Here is a 19,546-nt window from a genome sequence, read left to right as displayed (position 1 = left end):
GGCGCCGGCTGTGTCCCCCTTAAATCCGCCACTGGACCCACCCACCCCCAGATATTGATGAGAGAGAGAGAGAGAGAGAGAGAGAGAGAGAGAGAGAGAGAGAGAGATGATACAGAGTTCAAATATCAAGAGCAGACATGCCCATGGATAGAATAACAATAGACAACAATGTATATTTCACGCACACATAGGCCTATATTGTAATAATATAATTACTGTACATTAATATCACTATAGTTTTTGGTCATTTTGTAAAGCAGAAAAAATGGGATAATTCAGATGGTTCTTTTCTTTGGTTATCATATTTTTCACGTTATTAAAATTCTATATTAGTATACAATAATTGATATTTTAAAATAATTGAAATGGCTTTGAAGTAATGAAAGTATTAGCACATTCCGGAGCATATATAATTGGTCCTTTTTAGGGATGTTGGTAGAGCCCACTTCGATATTTAGCCTGTGAAAAGAAATTCTATATTTAGTCACATATCTTCTGTGATCTATAAATGTTTGACTACAAATCTAGATAAATACTCCTTATATAAACCCCAGTTTTGTATGTGCTCAATTGGCCAAAGTTTCAATATGAGCTTATAGTTTACATTGTATAAAATGGGCAGAAATTACTTTCATTTTAAATGAATATTAGACCCGCATCGGTAGGACCACATTGGAAATGTACTCCCACTCCCTTGAGACTCGCGTTAGTTCTAGTCTACAGAACTTCCGTTTTAATTTCCACTCTTCGAGAAATATAAAGTTTAGTTTTTATTGTCAACATCAAGAAATATGGAGTTTAGTATTTATTGTCATTAACACCAAGAACTGAGTGAAAGTTGTTCAATATTCAAGTTATTGCTACTGATAGTAAAGGTCGTATGAGATGAGAGATGTTTTTCATATTCAAATTTCCTAAAATTGCAATCGATCGGGTTTCGTAATAATAGATGATAGACAATGTGGCTCCAATACAAGTCTGAAGAATATACAGGGCAGGTTGTTTTTTTTTTTTTTGGTGTGTGTGTTTTTTTTAAAAGAAGTAAATCCAACTAAAACTGACAACAAAGGTCCAATTTTCTGATGAGACCAGTCTCTGAGTAGACTTTAAAATAGTGGGTGAATGTTAAGAGCCCCAAAACGGCAAAGAAAAAATAAATAACATAAAGGGCGACCAGTTTTATTTTAAAACAACATTCAACCAAAGAAGGGGCTGAAACCCAGTCTCCTGTAGATCGACCATGCACTGCATAAGAGACACGGTATAAGCACTACGTTGATTGATTGGGCCTGGATTTCAACATTAAAATTCACAATCACTGGAAAGAATTCCCAAATGTGGACCAAAAGGGAAAAAAAATTGACAGTGCTGTTTATCCGTCACTCGTTAGTCACACAGCCACTACGTACAATTTGCGCATATTCCACGCATGAAATTTTTGTCACTCGTGATACATGCGCGATATAGGTAATTCATAAGCGTTTCATGCGTTTTTCATTCGTCGATAAAAAATTTGGCTTTCCACGACCGGTCCACGTATGTTTAACGGACCTTTCACGCATGTATCACTTTTATATCGCGTATACGGCGCACATATCGCGTTGAAATTACGTAATTGACGCACTAATCACTACTGAATTGAAGATAAACAGCGCTATAATCGCGCTCGGTTCTCGTATGGTGTGCCGGTTTTTGGCTTTTACGTATACGTGTTCTTTGCGTGGTTTATTCGTACTTCTTCCATGGTTTTAACCATTCTCTCACCAGAGGGCGCGCTACGCAAGCTTCACTTTCAGCGTAACGCCCTCTGGTGAGAGGTTGGGTTTTAACGTGGTTCATACGCGATACAGCTGTCAAAATTTCACATACAGACCCCAACTTTTCCACGTCTGACCATCATCAGTGGAATATGCGCAAATTGTACGTAGTGGCTGTGTGATATAACCTTTATATTAATACTAGTGTGAATTGCACTGCACAGTACGAAACTCTGTCGACATGAAACATCGTCTTGGCAGCACGGACGGGGGATCTGGACTCGGGAGTCCTGTTATGGACACCACAACGGACTGTTTGTGTCAGTACGAACATTTTGAATACTGAAAATGAAGTATTAAAATGATTTCTTTTGACGTTTCGAAACATTGCTTCATAACTGCTCTTGGGGACGAAATATATATAAAAAAAAGTTTAGTTGCATTAGAAAAAAAATTGCACATAAATGACCTTGATCTCTTACAGGATGAAAATAACCATAATTCACGATTTGGAAGTCTACACATATCCGCGAAATCATCCGGGGCGCATCATCGTAATACGTAGACAAGATTGGTTCATATCCTCTCTACGTCACAGAGGAAATGTTTAGTGATGGCCTCTCTCAGATGACACAAAAACAACCCTCTGGTAACTTCATTTTAATGTTTATTTCAGAATAAAATTAGGAGTGAATATCTGAAGCAATATGAAAAGCCTAAATGGAGAACAGGTCTCTACATCATTCAATACAAACTGTATGCTGGTAATTCAACTCAGTATTATATATATATATACATGAAATAAGCAAAGGCTGACAGCATTCTCCAACTTCCGAGTCCTAAAAATGAAACCCGAGTCCTGACTGTGACACCCTACCCTTGAATTCACTAACGGGAAGACTCCATCACAGATGATCACCACCACTGCGGTGACCCCTCTGGTCCACAATGAAAGCTTCGATTAGTTTGACCTTGCACACCGAGTGGACAGCAGCCATAAAAAGCACACATATTGTGACACAGGCAACAACATAAGCTGGTAATCTTCAGGTGTTATTTCCATCCTGTGCGACACGTTTTACATCTGTTTAAAAAATAACTCCATGATATTAAAAATGTTGCATGCTTCACGTGGCATAAAAGTCTCTTTGAAATTGTTGTCCTGCGTGTTGCATAAAACATAACAGGTTGCCACTGTCGTTTTTATCACCATTATATCATAAACTCCAGTTTTTACCGAAAAACGGCAGTGAAGAGGAAGCAATTGGTACCAAGTAAACATCTCAGAAATGTATCCATCCATCTCTGCATGCACACAACTACGACACATCGCTCACATGACACAACTTAATTATAAATTAAACATGACAATCTCAGTCTACGATAATCAACTAATTCCTATCAGAGATATCATTGGATACAGATGAAACTGAAGGTATGTAAAAAACGTACAAGGTATGCACCAGACTGAAGTGACAGAACAAAAATGACACACAAAACGCTACAAATGGTGGAGCGTTTAAATCTGTTGAATTCAGATGAACAAATTAACTGTTGATACTGAGGATGGCTATGTCTCATCTCCAATTTAAATTTTAGATGATACCCAATTCGTTTTGAAGAATCAAACTATTGTATTATTTCACTTAAAACAAATAGATCAAATCAAAAAATAACAAACACACAAAAATAACTTATACAAGTACTTTCAATGACTCATTCAGCTTCCAACTTGCATATACAGCAGCAGTTTTCATGAACAAAAATTATCATTATGAAAAACTACACAGTCATCATTTACATTATGACGAAATCATACATAAAATTGTAGTTTAATTAGGAAGGAAGGATCATGGGAAATCACATGTCATTCCTCTTGGAATCTATATTTTTACTTTTGGTAATTGAGAATTATTTTCAAATATGAATTTTTCTTTTAGATATCAATAAAATTATACACATCTCCAATGTAAGAAAATAGGAGAATACGACTATTCTTCCGCTAGTACACTGCAATATTTTTTTCTCTCCAAACATTTTCAGAAATGTAAATTGGACGAATACCCTGAAGTGTACTTGGCTCTAATAACAGTTTTAACACCATGTGAAATTCATGAAAGATACTTTTTGGGGGGGGGACTAAAAAAACAAATCTTATTGTCTTACTTCACTACCGAACAATGAACTTTTTCAGCAAATCTACATAATGGGGTTTCTAAGAATTTACATTGTACATGAATGAAATGTAAAACATGAACAGTTCAATGACAAGAGAGTACAACAATCGTCAGAGTTTTCGTATCATTAAAACGTGAAACACTTCACAGAATGCAATTATGGTATGCTATACAATGTACATATATTCTCCCCTTAAACTAAAAAAAAAAAACTCAAAAAGATTTCAAACATAATAAATCGATCCAAAAACAAAAAAGGACCAGAAAATTCTTTCCTCCAGTTTGAAAATGAATATTTTTTCAGTACTGCCAACAGCTACATACCAGTAATAGTGTTAACATTCTATACATTGTAATATTTAATAGATAATTACTATAAAACCCCAAGTTGTTTTGGAAATGATCGGCCAAGTTCAGGGATTAGGAGTTACTACCACAGAATATCCTGAACCAAATGGCTATGAAAGCTTTAATCCACAATACAATAAGGATGACGTCCCCACAAAAATACAGAGAGAGAGAGAGAGATGTCCTCAACAACATTTACTAGACTGACTGGGTCGGTTTCCTCCGTTGATGACCTGGCCTTCTGGTCTGGCATCCCTCGACGGTGACTGCAATAAAAAATACAGAAAACCCTCTAGTGGTATCGACAGTACTAGTCTTATTGCATTCATTTGTGTGCTGGTATATAAGATAACATTTATACAGCATTACGCAACAATCATTATAATATATGATTATTACACGTATATTCTAAACGTTCTTTTGTTGTGGGTCAGAATTCTATGGATTTTTATGTTCAGTATAGTTCATGAGGTTATAATTTCATGGATTTGTAAATGGTTAAAATAATTACTTTAGATTTTATCATCATAACTATAATACTTCAATTAATGCTTTAAAAATAAATCTAAATTTTTATATCAGGTATTGGAATCAATCTTGTGCATTAAATCTAGGGCTGAAACAATACGCCCCCTTTACGATACGATACATATTGCAATACTTATGCCATGATTCAATACTTTCAATACGATACAATTTACAGAAGAAACCAATAATAACATTGAAGAAAAATTTAATTACCAAGATTCACATTCATAATTTTAAAAGCAAAATGTTTCCAAACTGGCCAAATGGTAAGATGCATGTTGGCTCTGTAGCTTAAACTGATGAAGTGTATTATTATTTTCGCAAGAATCAAAGTAAACAACAGTCTGAACGTTATTTGACGCTATTTTGTCCCCCATGCAGGTAAAAATAATCATTACACGCCGAACCTGATGTATTTTACTGAAGCAGTTTGTAATAAACGTATTGAACCGAAAATCGAGGCAATGAATTGAACATTGAATCGAGGGTTTATATTGAACAGTATCGATATTTCGGTGAATCGTTTCAGCCCTAATTAAATCAAGATCAAAGTCGGGGTTGGCAAACAATACAGGTGGTCAATACTGGTTAAAACCGGTCAATACCAGTTGATTGAAAATTATTTGGTCATTATAGTCTGTGTTATTTATTTTAAATGTTTAAGTGACCATTATGGTAAATACTGTAATTCATAACATGCACTATCAGTTTATAATATACTTATAAGTCATAATATTAAATAAATAATGTACAAATGACTCTGTTGAATTGGGGAAGATGTAAAAGTTTCTGTTCAAATTCCTTAGTTTAACAAGAACTACTTATTGTTTCAAATCTTCAATTAAACTGTTAAATAAACATTTGAGGGGGTGGGTTGGTGATGTTTTCATAACAATAACATGCACACTGGTCATCTCTGGCCCCAGCCTATGCTTATTAACACCTGTCAACTCTGCTTCCTGTGCTCAATGTCCAGCTACATGTATTAACAGGTCTGTCTCCAATTGTCAAGCTATGCAATAGAACTGTGACCCTCTGTTAGGTACTGAAGATATTTCGGTCAGTTTCAGCAAACCAAATATATTAAACTTATGAAATTACATTTGATTATCTAAAGAAAAATATTAATCAACAATTGATCCATATAATGAAAAGACTTCATTTATCTTTATCTTTACAAGAAATGTACAAGTTGTAACTTCTAACATGAGATAGGGTAAAGAAGGGAAACTTGGGTTATTCAGATTGACCTTTGGTTGATCCCCTACAGGGAGACAATCAAAATTACTGGTTCACATAAACTCACCTTATTCAATATTGCTTGTGCTAAATCCATGAAAGCTTTTTCAACATTAATATTAGCCTTTGCACTTGTTTCTAGGAATGGAATTTCATGTTCTTTGGCAATCTACAATAAATGATATTTTATTGAATTTCTCAGGGAAAAACAGCTCCAAAAATGAAACAAATATAAATAATGACCACTTAATGGAGTGTCCTTTTCAAAATTTATTTCTAAAAAAAAAATTCAGATGAAAAAAATGTCCATCTTATTGTCTGTAAACATTGTGAATTATATGACTTCCAAGTGAAACCATTGCAGGTGACAGTTAATAGAGTGATATTTAACAAATAAATTTTATTTCTGAAAGTATATGTAGGTATGAACTGCGACGCTTCACGCCAGCATACTTCAGGAAGTGCTTTTATAGCGTTTCATGAAAAGTATGCCAGTGTTGCAGTTCATACCCTCATATATTTTCAAAATTGAAATGTATTCTCTACTTTCATGTCTGTCAGAATTTCCAACCGTTTAAATAGATATACCGGTACTATATTCATAAAGATTGATATGCACATTGTTCACATTCATGAGGAAATGGCTATCATTACCAATTGTAGAGATACTGAAGGCAAAAACATTGGAAATGTGAATTATATTAACAGTTAACAGTGATTGGGATAAGCAAATTGCTTAATGTGACAATGGCGCGTTACCAGCTAGTGTCAATGTGACATTTCTAAAATGAATGCGCCATATTGAAATTTTTATGAGACATTTTAAAAGGACGAAGTCCGAGAGACCTGTAAATTATAATCTAAACACTACTGACAGACTGCAATGCCATAGATAACTTTACTTTTATTATTTGTGTTAAATTTACGTTTTGCTAAAGTAAGGATTCTCATCATGATTGTCCGCGTCATCGTCTCCTGCTCCTACAGTGTCTACTGCTAGTACTGGCTGATCATTAAGGCAAAAATTAAAGTCAGTTTGCCCTTTGTCAGGCTTAAGAATTTTTTTCCGTGGCATCTCCAGTCCGTGCGCATTAAAATTACAATTTAACGGTATTAACCAATCAGATAACCTTTTACTGTTTGATTAGACACTGAGGAAATCTAAGTCATACTTGCACTTATAAGAACGTAAAGTTGTACTATCACTAAAGCATTAACAGCAATAAAGATTTTTCAAGCACTTAATATAGATTACTTGGGGGATCAGCTCAAAAGTTGAAAAGTTCGTATATCTAGGAATTCAGTGGAGTGGGGAAAAGCTCAAATTAGGTATATCAACGATGTGCGCCACAACGGTGCAGTGTTTCAATTGAATTAATAAAGTGATCTCTTATTTATCTATACTGTTAATCCCAAGTAAATGTCCATGTTCGGGGTAGTTCCAAAAGAAAGTAACTTCCGTTACATTTATCCCTCGGACAGTGTGTAAATGTCTTCGTTCTGGGTAGTTACAAAGGAGAATGTAACTTCCGTTACATTTACATCTCGGACAGTGTGTAAATGTCTACGTTCTGGGTAGTTAAAAAGGAGAATGTAACTTCCGTTACATTTACATCTCGGACAGTGTGTAAATGTCTACGTTCTGGGTAGTTACAAAAGAAAGTAACTTCCGTTAGATTTACATTTTTTCTTCTGACGGTGTGTAAATCATGGAAGATCTCCCTTCTAGGCATGGAAGGAGATTATAATAAGCAATGAGACATATTCACAGGATCAAATACAGGTTTGGATAGGATTTTCTATCATTACCATACACACAATATGAATTCAAATGCTGGCAATACTATCTATAAACATATCAGTCTGTCATTTCAAAGTGCATCTGTATCACGGTCAGCTCCATAGAAACAATATCAATCACTCATTCACCATCAATGTTTCACACACACTGTATATCAATGCTGGACCTGAAATGTATGCACTTACAGGGCTACTGTGAATTGGATATTTTTGCTACAGATGTTTTTTTAAAAATAGTAATTGGACATGCAGGTATACTGGGGAGAAGTATTTATTTCTTAATTTCTTGAGAAGTGTGTTTATGCTGGCCTGTGCATGATAAAGCCATAGGATGCAAAAGGTTTTGGAATTTTTTTCCTATTGGGGACTGTTGGCAAGTATAGTTTTATTATAATGTATATGCAATCTCTTTTCTTCAGACAGCTGATTCTGAATCAATGTTCTTAAAGTCAATAAAAAAAAAAAAAAAATTCCAAACTTTGCTGTGACAGAAATGATTTCTCCACTTACCGAGTCTCCACGGTCTTTTGATACTTGTCGTTTATTTTCCATGTCACATTTGTTTCCCAGGATCATTTTCTCCACATCTTCATTGGCATGCTACGATAAAGAACATTGTATGTGAATAACTGGACATCAAAATGTGAATATGAACCATGACAATTATCAGTCACAATAGAAACAATCACATCATTAAAATAGGTATAAGTTTTTTAACATTAAGGGTCAAATTAAATGTCATTATAATGTCAGAAAAGCGTCAGTAACAAGGTCAAGTGTCACTCACATAAAAGTCAATAAATTCAGTATTTATGAAACTTGCAACAAATTCAAAACATCAAAGCCCTCTCCTGGTTGAAGGAGTTATTTATTGAAGTTTCTGTTGAGGTTCAAACACATGGGGTCATATAATAGTCAGATTAAACCCTATTGTTATGTCAAAAGTTATTTCTTAAAGAGTTTCCCAGCAATGAATGACAAACACTCTCTCATGGTCAATAAAAGCAGGCTGTCCAGCACTCTCTGACAACAAATAAGAGCTAATCTTAAGGCTAAAAATAAAATATAGAAAATTCATGGCTAAACTTAGGAATTTCATAACTAAATTGGGACAGTCGCAAATTTACAACAATAAACCCGATAAAGAAACTCACAAAAAATACTCTTAAGTGCAGGAAGGGCATCTTTCAGCTATTATTGGCTTTAACCTTAAAAGCCACATCTTGTCATAAAGTCACAAGCAATAAACAGCTTAACACATGGATCCACTGGTCAAATTTAGTTTGAATGCATTATCAAAATTGCTAGAATTGAAATTTTAAAAAAATGGAATTGACATGAAAAATTAGGGCATATACATAACACAGAGACTGAGAGAACTTTTAAACTTTTTACTGATAAAATTTATGATAAAAGTAAATGTAGAACTCTGAAGCACTTGGCAGTCTAGCTAACCCTCTTAATCTGACTCTTATTGTTTCAGTTCACCAAAGTATAATCTCTGTGTAGGCATTCATCAACAATGAAAAGTTCTTCAAAAAACAAGATGATTTTTCTAGAACTTTTAGTTTTGCTAGGATCTGTTTGTAAACTAATGGTTTTAAACTTAATTGCATTACAAATAATTTTACACACCAAGTGACACAGATTCATGGGTTACAAAGAGCCCTGCCTCTTTTATTTCAAAACAAACAAAAGCACTGCAAAATGAAGCTTCTCCTTAAACTTGGTTCATCTACAAATTCAACATCAAACCCAGTGCATTTCATATCTGCATTATCCATACGCCCACCAACACACACATTCACTTTACTACTGTACATGCACTTATTTTAGCGGGATTTAAATTGTAGCGACTTTAATGGTGAGGCAAGAGCACTAATTTATAGTTGCGCTAAAATATGAAATTCTCTATTTACCCATTTACATATAAAAGAAGTGCTAAATCATGATTACGCTAAATAGTGCATCATCTCCAACTGCACCAAATTTTATTTTTATGCTAATTAAAAGTAAGTACACATACAACAAGTGGATAGTTACCTTTAGGGAGTAAAACGATATACATATAAGCAAATGTGCAGCAGTAAAATAATTATGAATTTACAGCACAGCAAAGATAGGAGAATTTACATTTCATGCCATCTAAATAGGCAGTGATTTTAGGACTTGTTTTTTTCTGCTTGTGATGCTTCCTCACCTCATCAATATTCCGTAACCATTTGGAAATATTTTCAAATGTCTTGGGGTTTGTGATGTCGTACACCAGCATGATGCCCATGGCACCTCTGTAATAAGAGGTGGTGATAGTGTGGAACCTCTCCTGTCCAGCCGTGTCCCTAAAACAGTCAGCAGTGCACCGTGATTTTATAGATTGATTTATTACAAAGATCATTAAAATACATAACATTTCTGTATGTTCCCAGACAGCGGGTCCTGTGTTGTTATCATTGCAAAACTACTTTACTATGGCCTTAAATATTGTTCCTCTTGCAAGTCTCCACAAGAAATCACTGGTATAATGACCTTAGATACCAGATTTTTTTGTCTGACTTGTAAAATTGTTCTGTAGAATTACTATAGTTCCATAGAATTAATATAAATTAAGTTTTATTCCCTAAATAGAAATCTTCCCAAAGTTTGCAAGAATTGTTATCGTAAATATTTCTAGCTGTGAACGAATCCTTCAATGTTACTATATTTAAGATTATCTTGGTCACAAAATTTGTCACTGTGAACCAGTTCATCAATGTTAGAACACAAACTAAAAGTTATCACGTATAAAAGTTTACAGTATGAATACTGCTCAGGGTTCGAAATTACCTTCTGTCCGTAAGTCCGAGACTAGTAAAAAAAACATGTCGGACTAGTAAACTCTCTATAAAACTAGTCCGTACAGACTAATGAAAATTCGGAAATCAATCTTGAATTGGTTAAGATTTTAGCAAATTTATCGAAGTCTCTTAGATGTTTGAAGTTATGGTCGATTACCTGCATGGTAAAGTGTTTGCGTGACAATGACATGCTAATCTTCCAAACACATCGAGTGCATTTGAGACCGCTATTCTTCGCACGAGTACAAATTCCTACCGATTCCAAATGCCGAGTATGCATCACGAGAATGAGGTGCAAAAACTCACACCACCTCTGAAAGTAGTGTGGTCAAAAAAACATGTTCGTGCTGACATGTTCTCGTCATTTGCGACTCTAACACAGGAGTTCATAAAATATAACACTATAGTTCATGACTTGGTCGATCGAGTGAATTCTATTGACTTTATTGATAAAATTTTGAACTCCTGTGACTCTAAGAACTGAGCACGAGAACAACAGGAACATCAATATCGAACGCACTTATGGACGTTTATAAAAGGGTTTACGTGATTAACTCGGAGGTTACTGTATGCTTCTGAAGATCTTGAATGCAAAATAAAGTATGGTGGTCTGAATTGTTTGCAAATGTGATGTGGTTTGGTTTGATTAAATAATCATTTAATAACTTTTAAAGTGATGACTTATAAACGATGCTGATTGGTTGAAAAATTTGTTTGATTTCTCTGTAAAAATTTCGTTCGGAGTTCATCTGCATTAAGCACGCGGGACTACTTTTCTCTGGAATGCGTCTTCCCCGTTCTAATTTTAGCGCTATTTATAGAACGGGATTTTCCACACAAGCATTATATATAACGAAATGCATTTGTTTGATTTTTGTTTTTCATTGCTATCAAAAATTAGCACAACTAAAGATATGAATAAAATACAAATTAATTTAAAGAAACAACATACATAGGCGATGACGTGGCAGAATAGTCAATATTTGATGACGTAGACCACTTACTGGTAGAAGTAGACAGATTACACGAGTTCCCGGTATGAATCGTCTGCTTTACGAGATCGATAACATGACGGAGCAAGTGGCGACTTCTGATTTGGTAAATATCAATGAAATTGAACTGCGTTATATGGGGCTCAGTCAACGAGTGCATTTTGAACGTTTTCCTCGATATTGAAATGGAGCCGAATTGCATTCCACCGTTCCAACGACACAACCAGTGTTCAACGTCTCCTCCAACACGATGCAGCATAAATCCAGTCACCGCTTATATATATTTATATGTATATTTAATTCAGCTTTTAACCATTGCACCTTTAATTTGACGTATAATCCATTTAAATCTGCACAGTAACTGTTCCTGACCTGAACGCACAGCCATGCCGTTTTGTTTTTGTTTTCATTCTTGCCTATATGTATTCCTACGCGCCATTTCAGAAACGTTAATTCAAGCTTTTTGATGGGAGAAACTATTTGTTTTTCTATCTTAAAAACATAATTAAATGATAAGAAATAAAACTTATAATTCTTTGTTTGATGCATGTATCAAACAAAACACTGGACAGAAAACTTTTTCATCAATGCGCTATGCGCATTGATGAAGTTTTCCGTCCAATGTTTCGTTTGATACATGCATCAAACAAAGAATTATAAGTTTCATTTCTTAACTATTGAATAAAATGAAGATCATTTCATATGATATACTGGACGGACTACTGAAATGCTTTGCGGATTAGTGAACATCAATAGTCACTAGTCCGTACAGACTAGTGCTTGAAAAAGTTAATTTCGAACCCTGCTGGTGGTTAAAATAGCATATGGACTAGTTTTTATATGCAATTTGATTGGTCCTGGCTATCTCTAGACGTAAGCAATTGAAAATCGTAATCAGATCTTGTGATTGTGACTACCAATCTGCCAAAAAAGCAGGCAAAGTGAGAAAAGGAGCAAATCATCACTCTTAGTTACTAAAGGGCTGAAAAATAGATATCTAGATACTTGATCATCTCGAATCTCGAGATTACAGAGTTAAATCTGCACTCTAGAAATTATCAGTCTGAAGTATATATTATCAGTCTTTAGACAATACATTATCAATCTGAAGGCAATACATACAGACACAGAAACTTCAGAGACTTACCATATCTGTAATTTAATTTTCTTTCCTCCAAGTTCAACTGTTTTAATTTTGAAATCTATTCCTGCAATTGAAAGCATTTTAAAGGTAAGTCATCCAAATATTACTTGTGAATGAAATTTATCACATTTTGTCTTCCAGAAACATTACAAACTAATCAAACTGCAGGTTAATCATAATTGCATTTTACACAAAGAAAATCTGAAATTCCTTAAATCCATACGATTCCTGTTTAATATGAATGGGTACTCCTTGTGTTAGCAAAGACCATTAAATGGTACATCTAGACTCCATTAAAACCACATTACACTCTCTGTGTACATTCGTTCTGTATCTATATCAGGTTACTCTACACCAGGAAAGGAATTCAAAGAATGACACTCAACATCATCAACTCACCAATAGTGGATATAAATGTCGTGTTGAAGGCGTCATCAGAAAATCTGAATAAAAGACACGTTTTACCAACACCAGAATCACCAATAAGAAGCAATTTGAATAACAAATCGTATGTTTTTTTCGCCATCTTTCCTTATCCAACTGCTAGAATATTTCGTTATAAGATGGCGGATTTCGACCTCTGTCAATTGTATAAAGTATTGTGAAAATCACTTCCACTATTTAGATTCTTCACAAATAACCATGTCCAAAAAATATACGGTGATCTATACATTTAACTTTCATCTATTATTAGCCATTAACCGATCGATAATGAGAGAAAAAACTTGTGATGGCAGTCCGAATGACATCACTTCCGCTTAATCTATTAAAGTCGAATCACACACAGGAAAGTTCCGGATTAAGAATGGGTGGGGTGATCCGGGTTTTCAAGGAAACACGAAGCTGGTTATTACTAACTAAAATATACATCTTTGGGAATTTCTAAGGCATTCAATTTCATTTACATGATGAAAACCATTTTATCAAAAATTCATCTCAATGTCTTTAAATCAAATCAAATAATCTTGAAGTTGGACATGGTATATAGAACAGATAGAGCTATTTACAGACTTTATTTATTTTTTCGGAAATCTATTACAAAATTCATCTAAAACAAGACATTTTGTAAAATAACTGCATGATACGTTGTGCACGTTGTGGTATATAACTGTTTCAGCTGTAACAGGAAGGGAGAAAATGCAACGGACCAGACCGGGATTCGAACCCGAGCCCCCTGAATCTCTAGTCAGGTGCTCTACCAACTGAGCTAACTGGCCACCGGCGATCGAACCCGGCTGACCGCTACATTCCTCCCTCCTTAAATATCTTCACACCTGAAGACATCAACCCAGGATCTTTATGCCCTGGCAGGCATTTTTACCTGTCGGTTCCAGGGGCTGGTCTACGGCACCAAATGTAACAGGAAGGGAGAAAATGCAACGGACCAGAACGGGATTCGAACCCAGGCCCCCTGAATCTCTAGTCAGGTGCTCTACCAACTGAGCTATCTGGCCACCGGCGATCGAACCCGGCTGACTGCTACATTCCTCCCTCCTTAAATGTATTCACACCTGAAGACATCAACCCAGGATCTTTATCCCCTGGCAGGCATTTTCACCTGTCGGTTCCAGGGGCTGGTCTACGGCACCAAATGTAACAGGAAGGGAGAAAATGCAACGGACCAGAACGGGATTCGAACCCAGGCCCCCTGAATCTCTAGTCAGGTGCTCTACCAACTGAGCTATCTGGCCACCGGCGATCGAACCCGGCTGACCGCTACATTCCTCCCTCCTTAAATGTATTCACACCTGAAGACATCAACCCAGGATCTTTATCCCCTGGCAGGCATTTTCACCTGTCGGTTCCAGGGGCTGGTCTACGGCACCAAATGTAACAGGAAGGGAGAAAATGTAACGGACCAGACCGGGATTCGAACCCAGGCCCCCTGAATCTCTAGTCAGGTGCTCTACCAACTGAGCTATCTGGCCACCGGCGATCGAACCCGGCAGACCGCTACATTCCTCCCTCCTTAATGTCTTCACACTTGAAGATATCAACCCAGGATCTTTATCCCCTTGCAGGCATTTTCACATGTCAGTTCCAGGGGCTGGTCTACGGCACCAAATGTGTTAAAGGCTGGTCCAGGATTTGGGAAATCACCTCTTCATCAATCAGTTGTAGGCGCTCCTTTAGATAGGATAGGAGTTGATATTTTAGGCCCTTTGCCCAGAACAAGTAATGGCAATGAGTATATCATAGTTCTCTGTGATTATTTTTCTAAGTGGGCTGAAGCTTATGCAGTACCCAATCATACAGCTCTGACAGTAGCTGATAAGTTAGTGAATGAATTTATCTGTAGATTTGGTGTCCCTAAACAGATTCACTCAGACCAAGGTCGCGAGTTCGAGTCGGAACTATTCTCTGTTTTATGTGAAAAGTTAGGTATTAAAAAGACACGTACCACTCCATATAGGCCACAGTCAGATGGTTTAGTTGAGAGGATGAATAGGACTCTTCAACAAATGTTGTCATCTTATGCAAATCAAAATAGGGATAATTGGGATGATAATATACCCTTTGTCCTTATGGCATATAGGTCAACCATTCAAGAAAGTACAGGTTGCTCACCCAATTTAATCATGTTTGCATTATATGGCCATGAAATCATGAGCCCAGTTGATCTTATGCTAGGGAATCCTCCTTCTTCACCTACTCCCACTTGCCCTATAGAATATGTAGAGTGGTTAAGAACAGTTTTATCCGATTCTTACAATTTTGTGTCAGAAAATCTAAGACAGGCAGCATCAAAACAAAAGAAATATTATTGTAACGTGCGAGACCCGAGCGATCTCCTTGGGATCGTACTTGGTTTGCCCAAGTCTTATAAGGATAATAACGAATGCAAAATATACAGATAATGGACACTTGTCTAGTGTAAAACAAATTCAAATATACAGATATGCTTGTGTCACTTGCCTAGTGCTATAATTAACAAAGAGAAATCACTTATGCCTATTTTAATCAAGGTGCTGCCTCTTGGCTACCCACACAACTTGGCAGCTTGCCACTTGGCTTACTCACACAACTTGGCAGCTTGCCACTTGCTAGCTTGCCACTTGGTCAACCGCACTTGCCACTTGGTAGCTTGCCACTTGGTCACCCGCACTTGCCACATGCAAACACTAGTACATGTATAGCCACACGACCCGTAGTCAACTTGGCTCTCTGTGATCACTTGGTCACTTGACAAACAGTAGTATAACTGTGATGACTACTTACACTAGTACTAGTTCTGACTCTAACAACTATGATCTCTAGTTTGTAATTAAGCCTGACAATAATTCGTTGTCACACTAGCACCCCGGCCTTTTTCCTACATAAATAATCTTTACGTCAATAAGCATAATTTTCTATAGGCAAGAATCCGATTTTTATTTCTTGATTTACAAAATACTGCAAAGGGGAATAACTCTCAACTGCTTCATTATGATAGGGGATTAAAACCCAGAGAGTTTGTAGAAAATGACTTTGTTTGGAGGTGGTATCCACCCTCAGCTGGTGTTAAGTTAGGACTAGGATGGATAGGGCCATACAAAGTAATCAAAAAGATCACAGATGTAACTTACCAAGTTCAGAAAGACTCTAAAAGACCTCTCATTGTGGTTCATGTAGATCAGTTAAAACCTTATGAAGGCATTTTACCTCCTAGGAACTGGACACCAGTAGTTACTTCCCTTGACGAATCATTAGAACCCCCTGTAGATTTTAACATTCAAGAGGAAACTGAGGAGACTGTTCCTCCTGTTTTGAATTTACCTAGTCCTGAACCCCTTAGACAGTCAAAGTGGGGTAGAACAATCAAGCCCCCTGTTATCTACTCTCCTTGAGACCAGGCATCTAGGCATTTTATTTATTTTTTTTGCCTATGTAAATAGTTACTTTTAATTTTTGAATTCTATATAATATGATATGTATAAAAAGTTTGAGTTGACCTCTTGTAGTGATTGCAGGTGATATTTAACTTTTGAAATATCTCAGTTTAATTAAAGTAAATCTTAATTACATATTAATGATTTAGTTTTGGTAGTCATCCTTTTCTTGAGAATAACAGTCAAGTTACCACTGTATCTGACTTTAGTGGATACAAGGTTAATGATAGATGTTTTATTTATTTAATAAAACACAGTAGTTGACAATGATTTATAGTTATCTAGAAGTCAAAACAGTACATTTCAGTTCATTATTTTTGGTTTATTCAGTTACAGTAATAATAGATATGAATCATTGAGAGCTTGGTATTCTTAGATTAATACTGACCGTAGATGATCTTTAAATTATCTCCCTTGTACTGTGCTGAAATCAACACATTAGTTTTTCATATAGTTACTCTATGATAGATAATTCTATTGATTAACTTTCCTTATATCACATATTATTTTAAGTCTTAGAATTTAAGATTTTAATTTTACAAGTTATTTTCTGGGAGAAATGACTCCAAGACCTGCATTGATGGTGATTGAGTAATTTAATACCCTTCTAATTCTTGTTAATTATACAATTTTCGAAATTAATAGATGGATGACTCAGACATTCTTGACCTTGAAGTGCATCCACAAGAAATGGAGGATCTCATGGGACAGGAGTGGCCGAGTGAGGGTCAACAGTGTCCTGTAGAGAATTGCAAGTCAAGACCGCATATTTTTCGGCAGATTGGATCCTATATCGCCAGCATTATCTTCGATTCCACAAGAAGAAAGTTCCGCATGATTATTGCCCTGCAATCCATTGTGGATTCTTCTCTATGAAATTAAATCCTCTACAGAAACATGTTAGTAAGAAACATAAAGGCCTTTAAGGTTGTGTCTACAAAAAATATTCCTTAAATGAAAAATTTTGTACTCCAGGATCTGTCGTAATGCCAGTGCCACCTGTAAACCGCAAAGCATGAGACCAGGCAGCTAAGGAAAGGAGATCTCGCATCACTGATTTGAGCTTCCTGAGAACTATAATTCCAGAGACTCAAAACCATGTTTCTTTTAATATCAAGCTTTAAGTTGTTTTTTAATCTGTAAAACAAAAATTTATTGTAAATTTTGTTTTTTTTAAGGGGGGAGGAATGTAGTGGTTTTGATTTTTATTTTACAGCCTTGGTTTCGTAATCTCTATTTAGCTAGTTTTGCTGGTATTTCAGTATGATAATTGTATTTACTTTGAATTTTCAGTTGTTACTTATGTAAAACCCCTTTATTGTTGGTTGTTTTTAAGTTAGGTCATGTGTTGACATTCCACATGTTTTACTTTTAAAACAGGAAGTGTCATCCATGTTGGCAGTCTTTCCATAGTACTTTTGATAGCTGTGTTCTGATTGGCTAAGTTAGTCTCAGGATCTTTGATATTTATTGGCTTCTATTTTTGGGCCTAGCTAGGGTATTTAAAGCCGTGTTCGTGTAGTTTTCTTCACTTGGGTTGGGGAACACGACCTCATGGTTAGTTCCTCTTTACTGTGCAGGAAAACCTCATGGTTTATAAGCACTATTTCATTAGTACCTTTGTGTTAGGAAAATCTTATGATTTAACAGCACTCTAGATCTTTGCTTTAGTTAATTGCATGTTTTTCATAAGTTAGTGTAGGAATAAGCTTAGGATGTAGGTTTTATAAAGTTTTAAGTTTCCCCTTACCAAGTCCAGCCTGGTCTAAGGATATGTAGATAACAGGTGTAAATTCTAGAACCACTATTTATTATTATTTTGCCCTTTATATTTTTGGTGTTGTTTATTTTCTGGGTCAGTTATTTTTAGAGCCCAGACTTTACCTTATTGTTAATGTGTTGATAGTTCAACTCTAGAGTGTTATTGTAGAGTTCATATTGGGTGATGTAGCTCATCTCTCTTATATTTTCCACCTCACTGGTTTATTTATAGAGTATAGGATTTTTGAGCATTTGTCTAAGTAAGGAGGCCCAGTAGGGACATACATTTTTTTTTTTAGTCTTCTACATTCCTGCCATTTTTTTTTTAATTAGTTAATTTTCACTTTATTAAACTTATAAAACTTTAAACAGTGTTTTCATTTGGCGTTGATCATAGTTCAGAAATCCCCTTACCTGGGTTGATCTTTCAAATTGATAGCTGGAGGTAGAGTACCGCTATAAGCCAAGTTGGCTGGTAACTTTAATACTTAATCAGTAAAGAATTCTACTTCCGGTTACATGATTTAAAGTATTCCTTAAATGAAAAATTTTGTACTCCAGGACTGTCGTAATGCCAGTGCCACCTGTAAACCGCAAAGCACAGACCAGACTGGGATTCGAACCCGGGCCCCCTGAATCTCTAGTCAGGTGCTCTACCAACTGAGCTATCTGGCCACCGGCGATCGAACCCGGATGACCGCTACATTCCTCCCTCCTTAAATGTCTTCACACCTGAAGACATCAACCCAGGATCTTTATCCCCTGGCAGGCATTTTCACTTGTCGGTTCCACTACGGCACCAAATGTAACAGGAAGGGAGAAAATGCAACGGACCAGACTGGGATTCGAACCCAGGCCCCCTGAATCTCTAGTCAGGTGCTCTACCAACTGAGCTAACTGGCCACCGGCGATCGAACCCGGCTGACCACTACACAGCTATTTGATATATATATATATATATATATATATATATATATATATATATATATATTAGATAGGACTACCCATGAAAGTCACAAGGCTTCAGGCTTTTGTTATCACAGATGGTTGTTCTTCTATAGAAGTGGAACACGGAAATATTTACACTTTGTGATCAG

At 36.0% G+C, this 19,546-nt stretch overlaps 1 protein-coding gene and 2 long non-coding RNA genes across 3 annotated transcripts; 2 read left to right on the top strand and 1 right to left on the bottom strand.

Moving 5' to 3' along the window:
• The first annotated feature begins 132 nt into the window (after positions 1–132).
• On the top strand, positions 133–3,038 carry LOC125669521 (uncharacterized). Its single transcript, XR_007367897.2, has 2 exons — positions 133–2,077; positions 2,242–3,038. It is a non-coding gene; the product is annotated as an uncharacterized LOC125669521 (long non-coding RNA).
• LOC125669520 (ras-related protein Rab-10-like) lies at positions 2,408–13,626 on the bottom strand. The gene is made up of 6 exons (XM_048904071.2): positions 13,219–13,626; positions 12,823–12,883; positions 10,050–10,188; positions 8,360–8,449; positions 6,117–6,218; positions 2,408–4,548 (listed from the first exon to the last, which is right to left on the bottom strand). The coding sequence occupies exons 1-6, from the start codon at positions 13,343–13,345 to the stop codon at positions 4,468–4,470; spliced, it is 600 nt and encodes a 199-aa protein (XP_048760028.1). The 5' UTR covers positions 13,346–13,626; the 3' UTR covers positions 2,408–4,467.
• LOC130054138 (uncharacterized) lies at positions 13,588–18,818 on the top strand. Its single transcript, XR_008802423.1, has 2 exons — positions 13,588–13,665; positions 17,334–18,818. It is a non-coding gene; the product is annotated as an uncharacterized LOC130054138 (long non-coding RNA).
• Positions 18,819–19,546: the final 728 nt, after the last annotated feature.

The sequence above is a fragment of the Ostrea edulis genome, chromosome 4, assembly GCF_947568905.1.
Source record: "Ostrea edulis chromosome 4, xbOstEdul1.1, whole genome shotgun sequence".
Classification (NCBI taxonomy): domain Eukaryota; kingdom Metazoa; phylum Mollusca; class Bivalvia; order Ostreida; family Ostreidae; genus Ostrea; species Ostrea edulis.
Note: the sequence above shows the minus strand (reverse complement) of the source record. Positions and strands in the feature narration are given on the sequence as shown.